The sequence below is a fragment of the Erythranthe guttata genome, chromosome 8 (genome assembly GCF_056151865.1).
Source record: "Erythranthe guttata isolate IM_541 chromosome 8, IM_541, whole genome shotgun sequence".
NCBI lineage: Eukaryota > Viridiplantae > Streptophyta > Magnoliopsida > Lamiales > Phrymaceae > Erythranthe > Erythranthe guttata.
This window is the reverse complement of record NC_142540.1, coordinates 23,718,587-23,740,163: the sequence shown is the minus strand read 5'-3', so window position 1 is coordinate 23,740,163 and position 21,577 is coordinate 23,718,587. Positions and strand designations below refer to the sequence as shown.

At 32.7% G+C, this 21,577-nt stretch overlaps 2 protein-coding genes and 1 pseudogene across 2 annotated transcripts; 2 read left to right on the top strand and 1 right to left on the bottom strand.

Moving 5' to 3' along the window:
* Positions 1 to 111: 111 nt before the first annotated feature.
* On the top strand, positions 112 to 2,909 carry LOC105957190 (uncharacterized; annotated as a pseudogene).
* Positions 2,910 to 11,355: 8,446 nt separating this feature from the next.
* LOC148768877 (uncharacterized) lies at positions 11,356 to 11,724 on the top strand. The gene has a single exon (XM_088821370.1). The coding sequence runs from the start codon at positions 11,356 to 11,358 to the stop codon at positions 11,722 to 11,724; it is 369 nt and encodes a 122-aa protein (XP_088677496.1).
* A 512-nt stretch (positions 11,725 to 12,236) lies between these two features.
* On the bottom strand, positions 12,237 to 20,713 carry LOC105964929 (PH, RCC1 and FYVE domains-containing protein 1). The gene is made up of 9 exons (XM_088822466.1): positions 20,552 to 20,713; positions 20,155 to 20,244; positions 19,991 to 20,084; positions 19,819 to 19,889; positions 19,528 to 19,719; positions 13,194 to 14,762; positions 12,971 to 13,117; positions 12,548 to 12,876; positions 12,237 to 12,406 (listed from the first exon to the last, which is right to left on the bottom strand). Exons 1-9 carry the CDS (start codon positions 20,609 to 20,611, stop codon positions 12,301 to 12,303), a joined length of 2,658 nt encoding a protein of 885 aa, XP_088678592.1. The 5' UTR covers positions 20,612 to 20,713; the 3' UTR covers positions 12,237 to 12,300.
* Positions 20,714 to 21,577: the final 864 nt, after the last annotated feature.

Below are 21,577 nucleotides of genomic sequence, written 5' to 3'. Positions count from 1 at the left end.
CACAATTGTCGCTGCCGACTCCTCCTCCACCACAGCCCCCGCCGTCGCCCTTTCCACCACAACCCCTGGCTTGGCTAATACCGAATTAATTAGCAAGAAATATGTATGGAGATGGAGAGGTGAGAGAGAGGGCGAGAAAAACAAAAAACGGGATTGAAAAAAAATGCACAGATCATGTGAGAGATGGAGGAAGAGAGAGAACGTGAATATATGTAGGTTATATAATTTAGGGTATAAGGGCAAGATAGGGATAAAAAAAATTAGGGATGTGGCCCATATATTATTTGAAATTAAGGATTTAATTAAAAAAATGAATTTGAACTTGTCATTTAGTTCAAATTCGGTTTCGTTTGAGGGGCTCATAGCATATTAACCCTTTATTTTTTACTATATTGAATTCTTTGAAATTTATTGTAGGTCGATTGTACTAATGTCTTCGAATCAACCCAAACGATTGAAAAATAATACGATTCACGCCTTTTTCCAAAGTAATAAAAAAGAATCATCAACATCTAATGTTGATAGTTCTTCTCTCGATCATGAACAAGAACGTCCTGAACCGGCTATTACAACACCTATTACAACAGTTGGGGTTATGCTTAATGAAGAATTTGATATCAATTCTTTGGAACGTGATCCGGGAAAAAGACCTCAAATTTGGATGTATCCTGTCGAAAAACAGGACGAAATTCGCCGTACTTATATCAAGTTAGGGCCATATCAATTTTATTTACCTGAATATCCTTACTCAGGTAATGAAGGCAATCGTCGACGATTTCAATATGCATGGTTTTCCAAATTTCCGGCTTGGTTAGAGTATTCTCCGACTAAAGATGCTGCTTATTGTTTGCCATGCTTTATTTTTGCTAGTGAGACAAATGTACGTTTTGGCGCGAATACATTTATGGTGGAAGGATTTCGAAATTGGAAGAAAGTAAATGAAGGAAAAAATTGTGCTTTTTTACGCCATATTGGAGGCCATAATTCCCAGCATTGTGTTTCTTTAAAATCATGCGAGGATCTAATGAATCAATCTGCGCATATAGACAAGGTCATGCAAAGACAGTCATCGGTAGAAATATTGAATAATCGTTTGAGGCTTAAAACCTCAATTGACTGTGTTCGTTGGCTTGCATATCAATCATGTTCTTTTCGAGGCCATGATGAAGGCCCAACGTAAAAAAATTCAGGTAATTTTCGCGAGATGGTGAAGCTTTTGGCAAATTATAATGAAAAAGTAGCTGCAACTGTTTTAGATAAAGCTCCTCCCACTGCCAAGTACATCTCTCCGACAATTCAAAAGGAGATATTGCATATTATTGCTTCTAAGGTGAGAAATAAAATTCGAGAAGATATTGGTGACTCTAAGTTTTGTATTCTTGTTGATGAGGCACGAGACGAATCCAAAAAGGAACAAATGGCTCTTGTTTTAAGATTTGTTGATAAAATAGGTGTTCTCTAAGAACGTTTCTTTGATATCGTAAGCGTCAAAGACACAACTTCGTTGACTCTTAAACAGGAACTTTCAACAATTTTTTTCTCATCATGCTTTAAGTATTGATAATCTTCGAGGGCAGGGTTATGACGGTGCAAGCAATATGCGTGGCGAATGGAACGGATTACAAGCATTATTTTTGAAAGATTGTCCGTATGCATATTACGTACATTGTTTTGCTCATCGACTTCAGTTGGCATTAGTGGCGGCATCAAGAGAGGTAATTCTTGTTCATCAATTTTTTTCAAAGTTGGACACCATTGTAAATATTGTGGGCGCTTCTTGTAAGAGAACCGGTGAGTTAATTACTGCACAACAAGCTGAAATTTCTCGTTTGATATCTATTAATGAACTTGAAACTGGTAGTGGAGCTAATCAAATTGGCAATTTACAACGAGCTGGAAATACTCGTTGGGGTTCCCACTTTTCTTCTGTGTGTAGCTTGAAGAAAATGTTTAGTGCTACTGGGAGTGTGCTTCAAACCATTATATCTGATGGAGCAAATTATTCCCAACGCGGTGACGCTGATTCTGCTTATACTGCCATGACATCTTTTCAGTTTGTTTTTATCTTACTCTTGATGGAAAGGATAATGGGAGTTACTGATGTTCTTTGTCAAGCTTTGCAACAACGATCCCAAGACATATTGAATGCTATGCATTTAGTCTCAACAACAAAACAACTTCTTCAAAATTTGAGGGATGATGGGTGGAATAGTTTTTTAAATGATGTTAATTTATTTTGCCAAAGTAATGAAGTTGAGATGCCTGATATGAATTCTACTCATAAAGTAGGTCGGGGGAAGTCGATTCACCAGCCACGAGATACTAATATCACGATGGAGCATCATTTACATTTTGATATATTTGTGACTACCATAGACACACAGATGAAAGAGTTAAATTGCAGATTTAATGAGCAAACAATGGAACTTTTAACTCTTAGTTGTGCTTTGGACCCAAGTGATTCATTCAAGTCCTTTAAAGTAGATGATATTTGCACTCTTGTTGAGAAATATTATCCTGCAGATTTCACAGAACAAGATAGGCTCCTCCTGAAGTTTCAATTGCAGCATTATCATCTTGACATGACTAAGCATCAAGACCTATGTCATTTGTCTACTCTTGCAGCACTATGCGAAGGATTAACAAAGACGGGAAAATCCAAAGTATATTATCTAGTTGATAGGTTGATTCATTTGATCTTACTTCTTCCGGTGTCTACTGCTACCACAGAACGAGCTTTTTCTGTTATGAAGCTTACCAAAACTAGAATTCGGAACAAAATGGAAGATGGGTTCCTTGGAGATTGCATGCTTCTACATATTGAAAGGGAAATTGCTGATCTTTTTAGTACAGATTCCATAATAGATGAATTCTATTCGAAGAAAAAACGTAGAGCACAACTTAAATGATGTATTATTTTGGACGTATTTATTTGAAGATTTGGTTTATTGTCAAAAAAACAAATTAAACCACATTTATTTATTTATTTATTTTTATATTGTTTATATTTTCATTATTTTTATCATACGTTCAGCCCCCCCACCTAAATGTCTCACGGTCCGCCCCTGTGTATTTCGTTCATAAATGTGCTTTATAGCATTAATGGTTCTGTTTTATAAGTACATCGTCACATTCGTATTCTTATATTTGCGTTGCATTCACTGATGTTATTAGTTGTAATGTACTTTGCTAATATATTTCGTGCAGTTTAAAATACGAAATCGTTTATAATTGTGATATCCAACAACGAAGTCGATGAACGCACTGGATCATGCATTGTATGTGGGATGGTTGAAATGGAGAATTTCAAATCTTTCATTGGTTGTGGTTTGCACGATGATTCCTTTATACATAGTAAGTGTATTGTTGTCAATGAATGTCGAAAGTATAGATCCACGTGGAGGTGTAATCCATGTGATTGGTTGTTTAATATGTGTATGTATCAACCGTTTGCAATTGAAAATAATTTCTATATCGATGATGCCACACGAATGGATAGTGACTCGATACTTTATTTTGAAAAAAATATTCACACATTATGATAAGCACAAGATGGTATATTAATTGTTTTTATTACACTTACCCTCTTCCAAGTATTAAATTTTACACTTATCTCGCCTCTTCTAACCACTAAAAATTAAAAATAATAGATAATAATATAACAAAAAAATATTAATACCTTACTTTTATTGTGAGTTACACTACATTATAAATATTTTATATATGTAAGTACAATCATAAATATTTTGTAGTTATATTTTACTATTAGTTACTTTTCAATATTTTCTTAAATTTGAAATTTTTATATCGTATTAACATTTGAAATATTTTAGTTTTATTTTACATGTGTTAGGAAACGATGATAATTTCTATTCTTAAAAAAATTCATTGAAATTGGAATTATTAATAAAATTTGTTCATACATGAAAAATTATGGATATGATTTTACCCATAGATATCGACTCTCATAATTCATATGACGTGTTAAATCTCTAAATGAGTGATAGTATTTTCCGAGTAGATATGACGTGAAAATAAAAAACAAATTGCCAGTTAACCCAATGAAAAATTAATAGATCTACCAAAGCTACATAGTCAAAACAAAAATCAAAAAAACATAGGACCGTATAGTCAAAATTAAACTAAGATAAAAAAAAGCAAGAGTAACCCAATGGAGATGAAGAAATATTTTAAATAATAGATATTTCCACAGTGACTGGATACAATTATTTAAGAAAATATTAGCAATTAAGATAAAAATATATACATGTTCGGAGTTGAAAATATCGTAATTTTTTTTTTTTTTTTTTTGTAGAATTTCTTTTTTTGTGCAATTTTTGTGACATTGTATTTTTCATTGTGGGAGATAAGTTTATTTATTTATTAAATACGCATGAGTCAATATTATATTACATATGTTAAATAATGTAGTTTTGCAATATAAATTAAGATGTAATTCTACTTATTTCGTGCAATTTTGTTGCAGTACATATTGATTATTATGATTTATTTTAATCAAATGGACCATTTACATGCCTTAGGTAAATGTAGAAGTACATTTTATGGATTATGTATAGTTATGTGGATCACTAGAGGAAAAACTTCTTTGATTTAATGTTACAAGTATTTCCACTCCTTTGATTCGGAGTGGATGATGTATTGTATTTGCATATCACGTTATTTGTCTTGATCATATGCAATAATATTTGAAATAATGTTACAATTTTTTTTAATACACACACACATATATATATATATATATATATATATATATATATATATATATATATATATATATATATATATATATATATATATATATATATATATATATATACACTAGAATGTGATCAATTATATTGAATTAATCGATCTATACATAAGATTGATGGACGTTGGTTGTCGGTATCTCATATAATACTATATATCAATGATTGATATTTTTTTTATATTAGTTTTTATATATTTAACTATTATATTTGTGTTGCTGTGTCTGCTGTTGTCTTACATGATAAAAGCGTTGGAAAAGATTTTTGAAAAATAGGTATTTAATACATTAAATTATAATCATATTAAATATAGTAAATATTTTCTTTAAATGTTAACGTAATGAAATATCAATTGTAATTGCTATTCATATATAGAATTAGACATATGATATCATATATGTTTTTTTCTGTCCATACATACAACTATAACGCGATTTATATCTTCTCATTTCAGTATATTATTTTTTTAAGTATATTTAGTTTTAATTTCTTTATTTTGAAGATGAATACATTGTCTGTAAATTTTTTTTACCAAGTATAAAGGGAGATGTCAATGTATCCTGATGGGAGTAATTAAATTCATTGCATTTCGGAAGAAAAAAAAATCTAGGAACTAGGGATATGACATTTATCGGTATTATAATAGATTTTGAAGGTTAGTTTGACTATGATGACCGTGCTTCGTGATTATGACTTAACCATGTGCGTATTACAACTAAATTAGTTATTGTATTATAATCATCATGATTTTAGATACTAAATTAATTGTGTATGTGGATTATGTGTGACAAGATATGGTATGCCGAAAGGATTAATAAGCACAAGAGTGCATCAAATCCTAAAATTTCACACTATATTAAGGGTGTGTTTGATAACCTCTTAATGGCATCTGAATGGGCACTTATCACTGATTCGGTCAGCATTACTCCATTAAGTTTGTTTGGTGTGAATTTCTAAACAAGACCGTTTATCTCTTATTGATTCAATCTAAAATTTATGACTTATTCAATCAGATGTACACCTGAATACATTTAAGACAAATGTACCCCTCTTTTGTATTTTCTTGACAATATATTATTTGGAATTAAAAATACAATAAATGCCTATGAGATGAGAGAGATAAATAAAACCATGGAGACATACTAGATGTTTCAAAGGGTCCAGAAAATAATTAATATAAAATTTGGTTTGATTAAATTTATCTATAATGAAATATTCTTCCACAATTGGTATTGTGGAATATAATTTTTGTTCCCTTCCTTTTCTTTTATGACTTTTTTGCTAAAAGTTTTAAATTATGTTCGACTTTTTTGTTTTATATATTTGTTAAAATAATAATATTTAGATTTGCAATTTTTAGTTTCGTACAAATAAATATAATAAATAATTAAAAGGCACATAATTTTTTTTTCATTTAGATATTATTGAAATTACATTATGTTCAATAATTATGAGGGTTAATACAGTAAAATTACGTTATTCAGATACAATAACTGTTTCAGTTATCAAACAAGTTTAAACATTCAGTATTCAGTATTCAGACACCACTCTTAACGATTGATCAGTCATGTATTCAGCATTCAATGTTCAGTGCTTAATTCTGTCAAACACACCCTAAGTTTGTTGTTTGGAACGAATATAGAAGAAGCAAGCATTTATAAGAAAATATCCAGTAATACAACATAATATTTTCATTTACATCTCGAGATGGAAGAATACATAAAAAGATAATAAATAATAGTGTTGGTCCATACACGTTTCTACTTTATGGATAAAAATATCATTTAATGCGAAGTTTATGGTCAGAAGATGAATCAAGGCCCAAATTTACTCGGATGTACATTTCTTCCCTACTAATATGGCTTAATCGCACTTTGCACCGTTGAAATGTAGTGTTAGTATTAGTATTAGTATTAGCATATTAACATTAGTATTAGTATCAATATTAATAGTGTTAGTATTATGATCAAGGTTGTAAAAAACGGTAATCGGGTCGGAGGCGGTTAGGCACCAACTCACGATTAATCGGTGTGCCGGTGATTAATCAGTGATAAATCATAAATAAATCGATTTTTAAAATTTTATATAATATATTTCTAGATATTATTTATAAATACTCAAAACATATATAAAAAGATATTAACCAACCCTCATTAGGAGAGTTGGTACCTAGCCTTTACCAATAGGGTAACGGTCTAGGGTTCGAGTCCCCCCTCCCCTACTTCCCCTTGTAATGGACTTGAATTTACTCAAAAAAAAAAAAAAAAAAGATATTTAAACATAGTTATAACTCCATATATATATCCTAATAACATAATAAAAGTTTAATAATAATAAGATCATAATACATAAATATCCTTATAAAATATAAACAAAAACACAATTTTTTTGAATTTAAATTTATTCTTCAACATTCTTGGCATACATCATTAGGTTCTTTAACAATAACCGTTAACATAAATAAAATAAAGCACAAAATCATTTTTTTTTTATTAAAATCCCAACTTTTATTTTGGAAAAAAAAAAAACAAATCGATTTTTTACCGATTTTTGCCACCGAAATTTTGACCCGCCTTAAAGGTTTGACCGTCTCGGACCGCCTCAACCCGTCTCAGGCCGCCTAAAACCGCCTCACATGAAAATATCGATTTTTCAAACATTTACACTAAAATCGTAAAGGTTTGGGACCGCCTCCGCCTCGAAGACCGATTAATCGGCCGCCTCGACCGATTTTTAGAACACTGATTATGATTAATATTAGCATATTAGTACCAGTACTATTAGCCTTACAATTAGAATTAGCATTAGCATATGCATATTAGTATTTGCATTAACATTAACATTAATATCCTCTTTTCATTCATATAGGTATTTATAGAGGTATTCGATTTTACAATATAGACACGTTTTAGTTCGTTGATTTTTTTACATTAATTCGTTTTGATCATAGACTTAATCTCCGTGCATCGCACGGGTGAGGTGCTAGTAAATAAATAAACTGAAATGATTTGTGCAGACACATATTAAACAGTCAGGCACATTTTTTACCATTCTTCGAAAAACAAAAAGTGAAAAAACGCAAAAACTCTCTCAACCTTTCGATTTTCTTTCGCAAAGCCCGTGCAAATCGTTAACAGACCGGAGGTAATTTTTACGTTTTTACGATCCTCTTGTTATGTAGATTACGAATCCGAAAAAAAAACCGGAAAAAATCGGACTTTGGCCTGCTCGTGTGAATTTACACGAGCGCATCCACCGCGCTCGTGTAAATCCACACGTGCATTTTTTTTTTTTTTCATAAATTTATTTGTTGAACTCGTGTGAATTTACACGAGCGCATCCACTGCGCTCGTGTAAATTCACACGAGCATTTTTAATTTTTTTTTTTTTTATTAATTTATTTGTTGAATTATATCGGACTTTGGCCTGCTCGTGTGAATTTACACGAGGGCATCCACTGCGCTCGTGTAAATCCACACGAGCATTTTTTTTTTATAAATTTATTTGTTGAATTATAAGATGCTCGTGCAAAAACATGCGAGCATTTCAACAGTGCTCGTCTGATTTCACACGAGCACTGTTGAAATGCTCGCATGTTTTTGAATATCTGATTTTTTTTCACTTTGAATGTTGAGTTTTATATTTTATATGATTGGGTAGGAATAATACAAAAGGTAAATAGTTATGGTAAAAAGGTAAAAAATCATGGTAAAAAAATACCTGAATGTTTAATCTGACCTGCGTATATTATTACCCATAAATAAAAATAGGGATTTTTATGCAAAAGTCCCCAACCAAGCATGTTTATTATTCTAGGTATAGGGGACATATCTCTTTCACCAATAAGCCCATCCCTTTAATATTTATTATAACTAAAGGAAACATTCATGTATATCCCAATATTACCCTCAATCATTTATACCCAATTCTTAATTGTAATCCAAATTAATCAATTTTGTCCATAAAAGTTCAATTTTGACCACAAAAATTCAATTTTGACTTTTTTTTGGAGTATAATTTAATATGCTCCAATTTCATCCTTAACTTAATTTAATCTCAATTTGACCCCAAATTTCACAAATTATTAAATTTTGACCCAAAATTTTTTTTTTTTTCAAAAAATTTTTTTTTTTCAAAAACTTTTTTTTGCCGCCGGATTCCGGCGTTGACTTTTTAAACTTTTTTTTTTTTTTTTTTTTTTTTTTCTTCCGGATTTTTTTTCCGGATTCCGGCGTTGACCGGCGGTCAACGCCGGTCTCCGGCGTTGACTTTTTTTTTTTTTTTTTTTTCTTTTTTCTTTTTTTTTTCTTTTCTTTTCTTCCGGATTTTTTCGCCGGTTTCCGGCGGTCTCTTTCTTTAGTGTTTTTTTAAGTTTTTTTTTTTTTGTTTGGATTGTTTTGTTTTTCCACGCCCGCCGCTACACGTTGACCGTAATTGTGCTGTCACTGACAGTAATTTAGCGTAATTATACTGTCAATGATAGTTAATTAACGTAATTGTACTGCCGTTGACATTACATTTATGTAATTGTGCTGCCGTTGACAGTAAATTAATGCAATATTATATTTTTTTTATTTATTATTATTTTTTTTTTATTTTTTTTGATTTGTTGACAAGTCAACGTAATTATATTACTGTCGTTGACAGTAAAATAACTGTAAACACAATAATATTACTGTCAACAACATCAATATTATTATTTTTTTGGGGTGTTTGTTTTGTTCGAGTTATTCACGAAGTAACGTAATAATATTACTGTCTACTATTGTAATATTACTGTTGCTATAGTAATATTACTGTCACTCACAGTAATATTAATTCTTTTGGTTTTTTTTATTTTGTTTACATTTGTTGAACGGACAACATAGTAATATTACTTTATTATACAATAATAATGAATTTTGTTGTGTTAATATTAATGTGCTAGAGATTAATATAGCAATATCAATGTGTTAAACTATAGTTTAGTTAATTTTACTGTGTTTAACAGTAATATAGTTAATATTACTGTCATTCACAGCAATATTGCTGTTTAAACGGAAAAAAAAGTTACAGAAAAAAAAAAAAAAAAAAAAAAATTAAAAAGTCAACGCCGGAGACCGGCGTTGACCGCCGGAATCCGGAAAAAAAATCCGGAAGAAAAAAAAATAAAAAAAAATAAAAAAAAAAATAAAAAGTCAACGCCGGAGACCGGCGTTGACTGCCGGTCAACGCCGGAATCCGGCGGGAAAAAAAAGTTTTTGAAAAAAAAAAAATTTGTGAAAAAAAAAAAGTTTTGGGTCAAAATTGAATAATTTGTGAAAGTTGGGGTCAAATTGAAGTTAAAGTAAGTTAAGGATGAAATTGGAGCATATTAAAGTAAGAGGGGTTATTTTAGTCCTTTACATAAATCTGAACCATGTGTGGACTTATTGGTAAAGGAGAATATTGTCTGGATCTCTTTATGAATAAGTTCCCACTGATGGGCATAAAAATATATTGGTGAGATAGCATAAAATAGGCCGGAAACTAATTCCCGAAAAATAAGGAAAAGGGAAGAATAGGAGAATTAAGATTTAAGGTTTCCTCCGTTTTGTTTTCTATATTTTGATGGAATTAAGGTTTCCTTGTTGTAATATAATTACTACAACAAATTTTGAGTAGTATAAATAAATAAGCCCGTCTTTTCTTTCTTCGTACTGTACTGTGTCAGAAGAAGAAAAAGCAAACAAACATGGTTGAATACGTAGTTCCGGCGGCTGCCGAAGTTTCGAATTGGATTCCTCCACCGTCAGTTTTACCGTCAAATATCTCGCCGTGGCTGATGATTCCACCCGCCTTTGAAGGCGGCAACGTGGTGTACAAGTTCTACAGCATCGCCGACGACATAGTATTCGGCCTCAAAGAAAACCCGGATTATCCGGTGCCTGATGATGATGCTGTGTTGGTCGGATCCTCACACGGTTGGCTAGCTCTGTTCAACGAGCGCAACCACGATCTGTTTCTGTGGAACCCACTCACCGGCCGCCACGTCAAGCTTCCGCCGATCGAAACCCTAGACTTGGGCGGCGGACGAGGTGTCGTATCCCAGGTCCTCGTATCCTGCTCGCCGGAGTTACAAGACTGCCGCGCTATGATGACGTACGGCCCGGAGGATAGACTCGCTTTCTGCTGCCCGGGCCGGTCCACCGGGTGGACTCAGATCGGTCATCTGTATCACACACTCGATGACTTGCATTACATACTCGACGACGATGAGCAGGACTGGGATCTTGCTAGGTGTTACATGTCATTTGTCTACTCCACCAAACACAAATTGTTCTTCTGCGTCACGCAATTCGGCCATTTCGAGGCTTGGGATCTTCGCAACCCTGATTCCCCAATGCTGACTCCGATTGATTTGTCCGTCGACGAAGAGAATTACCCCATCGCCTCCCGATCCAAGGAGGAGCTGGAGCTCAAAAAGCTCTGCCGAACGGTGAAATTTCTAGTCGTCGATGACAAATCCGGCGACGTTTTCCTTGCAAGGCGGTTCATTCTCGAACAAGTCGATAGCAACGGTTCCTATGTGGAAGTAAACTACGAGAACTCGGTTACGGGTTGCGATATGGGTTATCCATACAAAACAATTGGGTTCGATGTTCATAAATACGACGAGGAGAATAGAGCATTGAGATACATGGACGGAGGTTCGTTGGACGGGCTTGCTTTTTTCATTGGATTGAACCATGGGTTTGCGCTACCTGCCGCTGAATTCCCGGAATTGAAGCCGAATTCAATATACTATACAGATGTTCTTAGTCCACCGGACTGGATTGATTGTATTTACGGGGGGCACGATTTGGGAATTTTCAGCTATCAAGAACGTACGATATCCCCGTGCTTTTTCCCATGTGATGTCAAGAGCATAACAAGAATTATGCCGGTACCTACATGGTTCACCCCAAGCCACCATGTTGGGCCCCCGCCGGGATAGCACGAACTCCACATTGGTATGATATTGTCCAGACTGGGCCGGGCCCAACTGGTTTTGCTCTTGGGTTTCCCCAAAAGGCCTCATACCAATGGAGTTGCTATCCCCTCTATATAAACCATAGATCTTTCCCATATTTAACCGATGTGGGACATTGTTTGCACCTCAACACACCAGTAATTTCGAAATCTTCGTACCAACAGAAGATGTTGTTTCTTGATAAATGTTAGCTATTTTTCTTTATTTGATCTCATATTCATTAAAAAATAGTACTTTGATAAATTAATAAGCTACTAATTAATATGTTTTGGACTTGTTATGTAATTTTAGTGCAAGATTCCCAAGAAGGAACTACATATGGTTTTGTTCTACGATACATCCAGTGAATTCCCCCGTATTATATCATACCATACACGTGTATAGATGTAGATGGTTTACGAATATTCGTATGTTTGTGTGTGGTTGTGTCTAGATCAAAGATGAAAAACTATACGATACATTTCATAAAATTTAGCATTTATACCCACTAGTAGAAAAATCTACAATGTCGTACTTATGATCATGCATCGTGTTTGTCTCCTAGGTGTCTGAGGTTGAATAAACATCAACTCGATATTTCCGGCATACGGTTTGTTGGTTTTCCTCCCACCATCTCTTTGCTTCTCTGTCGTTGAAATTTTTTCGACTGCACAACATTAGAGTGATGTCATAAATATCATGTACTGAACTTTCATTTTTCATTGCATTTGTTTCGTTTTTCTTTTTCTTTTTTTTTCTCGTATCGAAATATTTGATGGAATCACAAAGCGTAAAAGGATCAAGAAACCTGAATCTGACTCGCTTGAGACACGTTTTTCCGTCTGGCAATGCTGTGAATGAAATATATATACCCGGTTGATGCTCTTCTACCCATTCTAACTCGGAAGATTCCGATCCCGTTTTTACGGGATTCGTTCTTCCGATATCGGAACGTAGATTTCTATTGCACAAAGATCTAAACTTGTTCGAGAAAACAATATTATTGTCTTCAACCTTGTTTGGCAAACAAGCAACATCAAGAACAGGATGTATCTTTGTCTGAGAAAGTACTGCAAAATCCTCTTTATTTTCCGATTCTCGTGATCTCCCGTAACTCTTCTCCGACATGGCACAAAGCTGAAAAGAACAAAAAAAAATACATAAATAAAATCGGTGAATATATAGTTTCGACAATGGTATATATAATTGTTTGAGTGAGGGAAAAAATAACCTCTAATGTCAATGCTTGTACTAATTCCTTCGCCTCTTTCGACTTTGCAGCTTCCTCCTCTGCCACAGACCAAGCTTTCTCAGTTTCTTTTCGGTTCTCGATAATTTTCTCTTCCCTCGTTCGACAAAGCTTTTCCAGACTATCAACCTGCATGCAACAATAACTAAATCATTTCAAATTTTCTTGTATTTATGAAAACCGAATATATTAACAATATATGTACCCGAGCCTTTAGCTTCACGATTTCTTCGAGAAGGACAATTTTCTCTACGTTTGAAGATAAGTGATCTTGACCTAAACGAGGAGCTCTTATCGAAATCGAGCCTTCAAAAATTTCCGTAAAATTTCGAGGGCACGAAACCTGGCCCCACCTAGGCAACTGCTTATTAGCTCCCAGCTTGGAAAACACAACCGAAGAAGAACAAGAAACACTACTCTGTAAATAATCGAAGCATCCGTTACAAACTCGAAAAGCCCTATTCTCCTTCGGTGCAAGAGAAGAAGCGCATGCAGATCTCTTACTACTGCATGCACCGCAAAATAAACGGCCACAGTTATAACATCTACGTTTCTTCCTCGTAAAACCGAAAGCACCACCACAACCTCTGCAAGCTAAATTTCCATCACCGGCCAAAGACATGTCCGAACATACGACAGCTGTAGAACTCGATCCGCACGTAATTTTCTCGACTTTTTTCCCTCTAAGGGCATCAACGAAACTCGGAGACATTCTATCTTTAGTATCCCCTAAACCTAATTGCCCGTTTTCGCCTTTTCCCCAAGTATAAACATTTCCCTTCGAAGTTAAGACAGCAATATGGTAAGAACCGGACGAAATTTCCATTACAAACTCTTCGGTAAGCCTACCGTGCACTTCCACTATCGAATTATCTCCGGGTTTTAATCCACTCCCCATTGTGTAAACCCTACCTTTGCTTGTGAGTACAACGGTTATAGTATTCCCACACGATACTTGCACGAAATCGTGACCGAATAGTTGCTTAACATAAGTTGGAACCAATACTACTTTTCTTTTATCATTACAAGAATGTCCTAGCTTTCCTTTGTCCGAATCACCCCACGTGAATAACTTATTTTCGATTATTGCAGCAGTATGCCAGGGCCCACATGCAACAGCTTTTACACATAAGCCCTTGACCGATTCGACTTGTTTAGGGTTAGGGTAATTTCCAACGTCCCCATGGCCAAGAACACCGAACGTTCCATCTCCATACGTAAATAAATCGCCGGAATTCGACACTATCGCAGTATGCCATGCGCCACATGCAACACTGGATATAGATACACCGTTCAACGAACCGGAAAGTCTACGTGGCAGCCAACTATTGCTATCTTCACTGCCATTGTAATATTTGTTGTTTCCCCATGTGTAGAGCTCGCCGGAAAGAGTTAAGGCACACGTTTGGTGTTCGCCGGAGCTAATAAGGTCCACGTGGACCCCAACAAGTGATTCGACCTTTTTTGGACGGAGTGTTTTTACCGTTTTGCCCTCGCCCCAGAAAAAATATGCTTCGCCCCACCTCGTCGTTAATTGCATGGCGTTTTCCATTCCGAGAGATATATTATGTACATCGAGCATTTTAGTGGATTCCAAAAGTTTAGGCAGCAGCAAAGCGTTCGATTTTGTTCCTCCCCAAATATAAACGTCTTTCGAGATATGCAATTCTTTAGATGTGCTTCTGGAAAGTTCTAAATCATCTCGCTGGATCGGATCGTTCGAACTTCGCCTTGCTGAAATTGATGATGTGGGGCTTCCACATAAACTGTGAACCTTTACAAGAAAACAAATCAAATAACTGATTAATTTGCAGTAGTTGTAACTTACAAGGGCGAAAGGCAAATAGGCCGACAAGGGACTTAAATGCACTTAGGTTCAGCCAAAAAACAGTCTTGCAAATAAACTCATCCCATGTATTTTGTCTAAAATACCCTCCATACTATAATTTTTAGGGTTAAATATAAAAACACCCATGTACTATGGACTTTGTATCATATACCCCATGTACTACACATAACTACAAAAACCCCCTCCTGTTATATTTTTCCCAAAATCTAACTAAAATACCCCTGCTAAACTTATAAATATAAGGGTTTGTTTGAGTAATTTTCCACTATATTTTTTAACATTTTCGGTCAATTTTACTTGGAAAATTTTGATATTTTTCTTCAAAACATTTAATTACTTAGATTTTTTTAAATTTTCTGAATAAAACCTTATATTTTTAATTTTTATCATTTTGAATTTATTAATTTTTTTTGCAAATGTCTTCCGGTAGTTCAAATTCTCAACAATAATAAGATTGTAAAGATGTTTGTAATCTTAGGATGTTTGAATTACCGGAAGACATTTAAGAAAAAAATGAAGAAACTCAAAATGACAAAAATAAAAGGTTTTATTTATAAAATTTAAAAAATCAAAGCAATTAGATGTTTTGGAGAAAAAATATAAATACCAAAATTTCCCACGTAAAATTGATCGAAAATGGTAAAATATATAGTGGAAAATGGCTCAAACTATATATATATATATATATATATATATATATATATATATATATATATATATATATATATATATATATATATATATATATATATATATATATATATATATATATATATATGTGTGTGTGTGTGTGTGTGTTTGAGTAGGGGTATTTTCGTCATATTATGAAAAAAATGTAATGTGAGGGGAGTTTTTGTATTTATGTGTAGTATAGGGGGTATATGATACAAAGTTCATAGTACAGGGGTGTTTTTGTATTTAATCCTAATTTTTTTCAATTCCATCCATTATACTCTAACTTCATCAATATTACACATTGATCCCAGATTTGAACAAGTATATCACATTAACCTCTATTTTCATATTTTTTTGAAGAAATATTTTTTTCTTCTGAAAATAATTTTTTTATGATTCTTTTTTTTTCCGGCCAGATTCCGGCGTTGACCGGGTGGTTCTTCTACATTGACTTTATTATTTCTTTATTTATTTTTTTCTCAATTTTTTTCATGCCGGTCTCCGACGTTGACTTTTTTCCTCTGTGTTAACAAAATATTATTGTCTGAGATAGTAATATTCAATACCAAAACAATACTATTGCTAATATTACTGTTCCAAACAACAATATTATTGTCCCGAACACTAGTTTTATTGTCCCCAACAGTAATATTATAAATATTACTTTCCCGAACAACAATATTACTAATAATACTGTCCCAAACAGTAATATTATTGCATGAGACAGTAATATTACGGTCGAATAAAGTAATAATACGGTCGAAGATAGCAAAATTGTAGACCAAGACGATAAAATTAATTAATACAATAAAATTACTGTTGAAGACAGTGATTTAGTAGGCCAGACATTCATATTAATTAAAAAAAAATTAGAAAAAACAAGTTTTCCAAAAAAAACAAATAAAATAAAAAAAAGTCAACGACAGTTGACTTGCCGGAAAAAAAATTCATAAAAAAAAAAAATTCAACGCCGGAGACCGACGGTCTCCGGCGGTAGCGGTAAAAATTGGAATAAGCGTCAAAATTGGTTAATTGGTGAAATTGTGCTAAATTGGGGTGTAAATCATGAAAATGGAGTTGAATTAGAGTTTCAAGCAATTGAGGATAATTTTGGTATATACATAAAAGGGTTTTCATTATTTACAAATAAGTTTGAATGAACTGAATTTATTTGCAAGATAAAAAAGTTGGATGTTCATGTTTCAATTAAAAGCCCTTGGCATGGGCCTATTTGTCATTTGCCCACAAGAAAAGAATGTATGATACACTAAATATCATAAATTACAAACCAAAAAAAAAAAAAAAACCCTAAACTAAAGTCAATTTATGAAAAAAAATCCGTCGAAATCTGCAAAGAGTAGTTGTATTCTTCAAACCTCCAAAGACAATCCTATTTATTTATTTATTTTTGAATTAACCTTAGTAGCAATTATCCCATGCGATGCACATAGTAGCATGCAAAAAAAAAATTGATACTTCAATTTTATTAAAAAAATAAATTATCATTCGTATGTATAAGAGAGAGAATTTGAAAGAAAAAACACTATTCGAACGAATCTGATTTTCTATAAAAGTCATTAGACAAAAAAATGCTGCAAAAGAAAAATGATAATAAAATTGTATTAAAAAAATAAATTATCATCCGTATGTATAAGAGAGCGAGAAATAATTTAAAAGAAAAAACACTATTCAAATGAATCTGATTTGCTATGAAAGTAATTAGACAAAAAAAATGCTGAAAAATAAAAGATAAAAAAAATATTAATAATTGTTAGATTTATAAAAAATAAAAATACGCTATTAGGGTTTTCTTAAGCTGTTCTAGCGTTTCATACTTATATATATAAGATAAAGGGAACATTGTTAGGTGGAAACAAATCTCAGGGCATTTTAAGTAATTATTGGTACTATGGGTTTTTGGTAATTCGAACATACTTCAGAGGAGTTTGGTAATTTATATTTTTTTTATTTAACTCAACGGCGGTACACACCTGACACGTTTTCTGTTAAGAACTCTAGTCAACGTTAGTCATAGTTTTTTTTTTTTTTTTTTTGATAGTTATGAGTACGAGAGTGGGGATGTTTGGTAATTTGACCTTAGTTGAGGGTCGTTTTCAAAATTCACCCCGATAAATAAGTTCATCTATATATCAAAGAGTGGTCATATTATAAAGTAAATGACAAATAGGTCAATGACAAGAGCACTCAATTAATAACGGGACATGCCATTTTTCTGTCTTCCAAATAAATCAACTTTATTCAAACTTATTTGCAAATAAGTAAACCCCTTTTATGTATACGAAAATTATCCTTAACTCCTTGAAACTCTAATTCAACTCCAATTCCATGATTTACACCTCAATTTAGCTCCATTTCACCAATAAAGCAATTTTGACACTTATTCAAATTTTGACCGCCACCACCAGTCAGCCGCCCAGTGGCGGAGCCACCCTTTGGCAAGGGTGGGCTCCAGCCCACTCTCATTTTTTAAGAATTATACTATATATTATATTTATATATAATTAGTCCACCAAAATAGTTTAATTTAGCCCACCCAAGTAATTTAGTTTAGCTTATCTACCAAAAAATGTATGCTATATTAGTTGAATTATAATTTGTAGTTATTTTATGCTATTTTATGTTAATGAATTAAAAAAAAATATCGGGGGCGTTGCCCTCGAACCCCCGTAAATGTTAAGTCCACCCACCCAAGTAATTTAGTGTAGTTTATATTAGTTTAAGTTTATAAATTTGTAGTTACTTTGTGCTATATTTTTATGTGAATGAATGGAAAAAAAAAATCGGGGGCGCTGCCCCCGAACCCCTGTTAATGTTAAGTCCACTATGTCTCGAATTTCTGGCTCCGCCACTGCAGCCGTCGTTGATTATTTTAAAAAAACATGTGTTTTGTTAAAAAAAATTATTTTAATAAATATTACTGTCTTGGCCTGCTACATTACCGTCTCCGACAGTAATTTAACTGTCGGAGACAATAATTTTACTATATTAATTAATTTTATCATCTTGCCCTGCAATTTTGCTGTTTTCAACCGTAATATTAATGTCTCCGACCGTACTATTAATGTCTCATGCAATAATATTATTGTTCGGGACAGTAATATTAGTAATATTATTGTTTTGGTATTCAATATTATTAGACAATAATTTTGTTGTTAATACAATAATTTTGAGAGAAAAAAATAAGTCAACACCGGAGACCGACCGTCAAGAGCGGTTGACCGGCCGGAAAATTATTCATAAAAAGAAAAGTTCAAAAAAAAAAAAGTCAACGCCGGAATTTGACCGAAAAAAAAATTCAGAAAAAAAATTATTTTCGGAATTTTTTTTAATGGGGGTTAATGTGATATTTGTTCAAATCCTGGGTCAATGTGCAACATTGATGAAATTAGAGTATAATTGATGGAATTGATGAAAATTATATTATCAATGGTATTTTAGACAAAAGACATGGGAATGAATTTATTTGCAAGACTGTTTTTTGTCTGGACCTATGTGCCTTTAAATTTCTTGTCATGGACATATTTGCCATTTGCCCAATATTATATAATAAATAGAAAAATTGCAAAACCCCCCTGAACTAAAGGTCAATTTACGAAATCTGCAAGGAGTAGCCGGATTCTTCAAACCTTCAAAAACAATCCTATTTTTTTTTTTTTTTTTTCAAATTAACCCTATACGGGTACATAATTAGGTGGAAGCAAATCTTAGGGCATTTTTAATAATTATCGATACCAGGGGTTTTCTGGTAATTTGACCACACTTCAGGGGGTTTTGGTAATTTATTTTTCTTTTGTTTTTATTTAACTTAAAGGTGGTCTAGATTTTACATTTTTTTGTTAAAAACTCTAGTCAACCATTAGTCATATGGTTTTCTTTAATTACCAATACAAGAGTGGGTGTTTGGTAATTTGACCTTAGTTGAGGGGTTTTTTTTCATAATTTACCCTAATAGAAAAGTACATGTCTATATCAAAGAGTGGTTTTATGTAAGAACCTGAGATGATCTGCTGTTACACTCTTCAGAATGCCCTAAAATTTGCTTCCATCTCATAAAAGAAGCTGGGCTGTTGATACAACTTTGTGTTCCTCTCTGTAATTTCTTCACGCTTACGTTTCCGTAATTCCTCGATATTACCGCTCGTAATCCTATAAACCAACACTCTGTCTCGACTTTGTCCTTACATATCTGTATCGATAAAAAAAGAAATACGAAATAAATTTTTATTTTCCGGATACACGTATATAATAGTCACATTGACAAGTTTAAATGAACTATATTATTTACCAATTGAAGCGAGCATTTGCCGTTTGCATCGATAAGTGAGAGGCACGTCCGATTTTCCTTGTCGAGATGCACTTGTTTCTATAATGGAAGATAACTTGAAAAGATTTTAGCACGAAGACGAAAGATCGAAATGCAGAATTAATTAATTATTTATCGAAAAAACATACGGTACTGCTGCTTTGGCCGCCGTGGATGATGTTTGCTATTGAGCTTAATTTGAGTTGTTTCTCATTTTGTCCAGAATACCAAATCATATATTTCTCATCCTGTAAGCAAAACAAATAATTAAAAATATTCAAAAAAAATCATCATGGTAATTTTTTTGTGAATACTTACCATAGATAACCTGAAAAGGCAAAATTTTGGTTTGGCTCTGTTGTTGTTGAACTTGAAGAGATGAGCGCCCTTCTTTAATGCAACAATTGCCTGTGTAACCACGTTATCAGATATACGAAGGCCTCGTTTGGTTGTCAAAATAAGATTAAATAATATAATGAAACATCATCATATTATTTGTATTATTGGACTGTCTAAAAAGCAAGAATTGCGGGTTAACCCGACAAGTTAATAAGGATACCGAACATTAAACAAAGTCCATTTAGTTAATGATGGCTCGCTAATCTCCCCAGCCAAACGAGACTAAAGAAAATTATATAAATGATGAATCCACATTTAAGAGCAGAGGAAATAGCAAATTAAAATTAAAAAAAAATAATGACAGAAAAAAAAAAACCTGTTCAACTGATGTGTGAGAAGAAGCAAAGGGGACCATTAGCAAAGATTCATCACCCATATTTTTTCTTTCTAATAATCTCTCTCAAGAAATATAATTAATCAACAATATGTGATTTCTTCCCTTTTCCGATTTGCATGTGTACTTACTAAGCAGCTACCTATATGAAGGGGGCTGGGGGTGTGGACCCCCACAAGATTTTTTTTTTTTTTTTTTTTTTTTTTTTAGGTATTTTGTAATAATACGTCCTGAAGTTTTTTTTTTAATATGTGTGTTATTTTTATGTTTTTTCTCCATAATCTTATATAAATTATAGATATAAAATTATATTTAATTTAACAATATAAAATAAAATCATTAAAAATGTTATTATTTTAAATAAAGTTTATGAATATTTACTTATTTTTTATGTTTTATTATCAATACGTCTAATTAATTAATCTAGGGCGATGCCTCGAATCTCCAAAATATTAAGTGCAATACATTATTATAATCATTTGGATTATTTATTTATTTGATTTTTTGCATGCTCAAATATGATAAGATTATGATAAAATTAGTAGTATAAACCTATTTTTGCAATGTCTTGTGAACCTAGAAGAAAATTTGGAGTGTTGCCCCGAACCTCGAAATTTAGCTCACTTCTACATTTTGATCATGGTTCCGCCCCTAGTATCTGATAGTAATATTAGTTCAATCTGTAAATAATATATATAAAGAGAGAAAGCGAATTCAATTATTTGCAAACTACACTAGACGTGTAAATTATACTATATATGTATAAGTCATGTTTGACATATAAAATGGTGCCAAATAATTTGAGTTATATGATTTGCACTCTTAATTTAATAAGTTTTTAAGTATATAGCACAGACACGGAAATGGCAATACCGAAAAAAGGGAGAAACGGATACGGGAAAACGACATGTTCCGAAAATGGGGATACGAAAACATGGGGAAACAAGTAAATATTAAAAGTATAGTGATATATCTATAAATATTCTATATGAACATATATAAGCTTTT

What these genes read in the sequence shown, in the direction of transcription:
- LOC148768877 (XM_088821370.1), top strand. Translation starts at nt 11,356, where the DNA reads ATGGGTTATCCATACAAAACAATTGGGTTCGATGTTCATAAATACGAC.
- LOC105964929 (XM_088822466.1), bottom strand. Translation starts at nt 20,611, where the DNA reads ATGGGTGATGAATCTTTGCTAATGGTCCCCTTTGCTTCTTCTCACACA. An exon ending in TCGTGAAGCTAAAGGCTCGG is followed by an intron (nt 13,118 to 13,193) that starts GTACATATATTG and finishes TGTTGCATGCAG; the next exon opens with GTTGATAGTCTGGAAAAGCT. An exon ending in CTCAAGCGAGTCAGATTCAG is followed by an intron (nt 12,407 to 12,547) that starts GTTTCTTGATCC and finishes AATGTTGTGCAG; the next exon opens with TCGAAAAAATTTCAACGACA.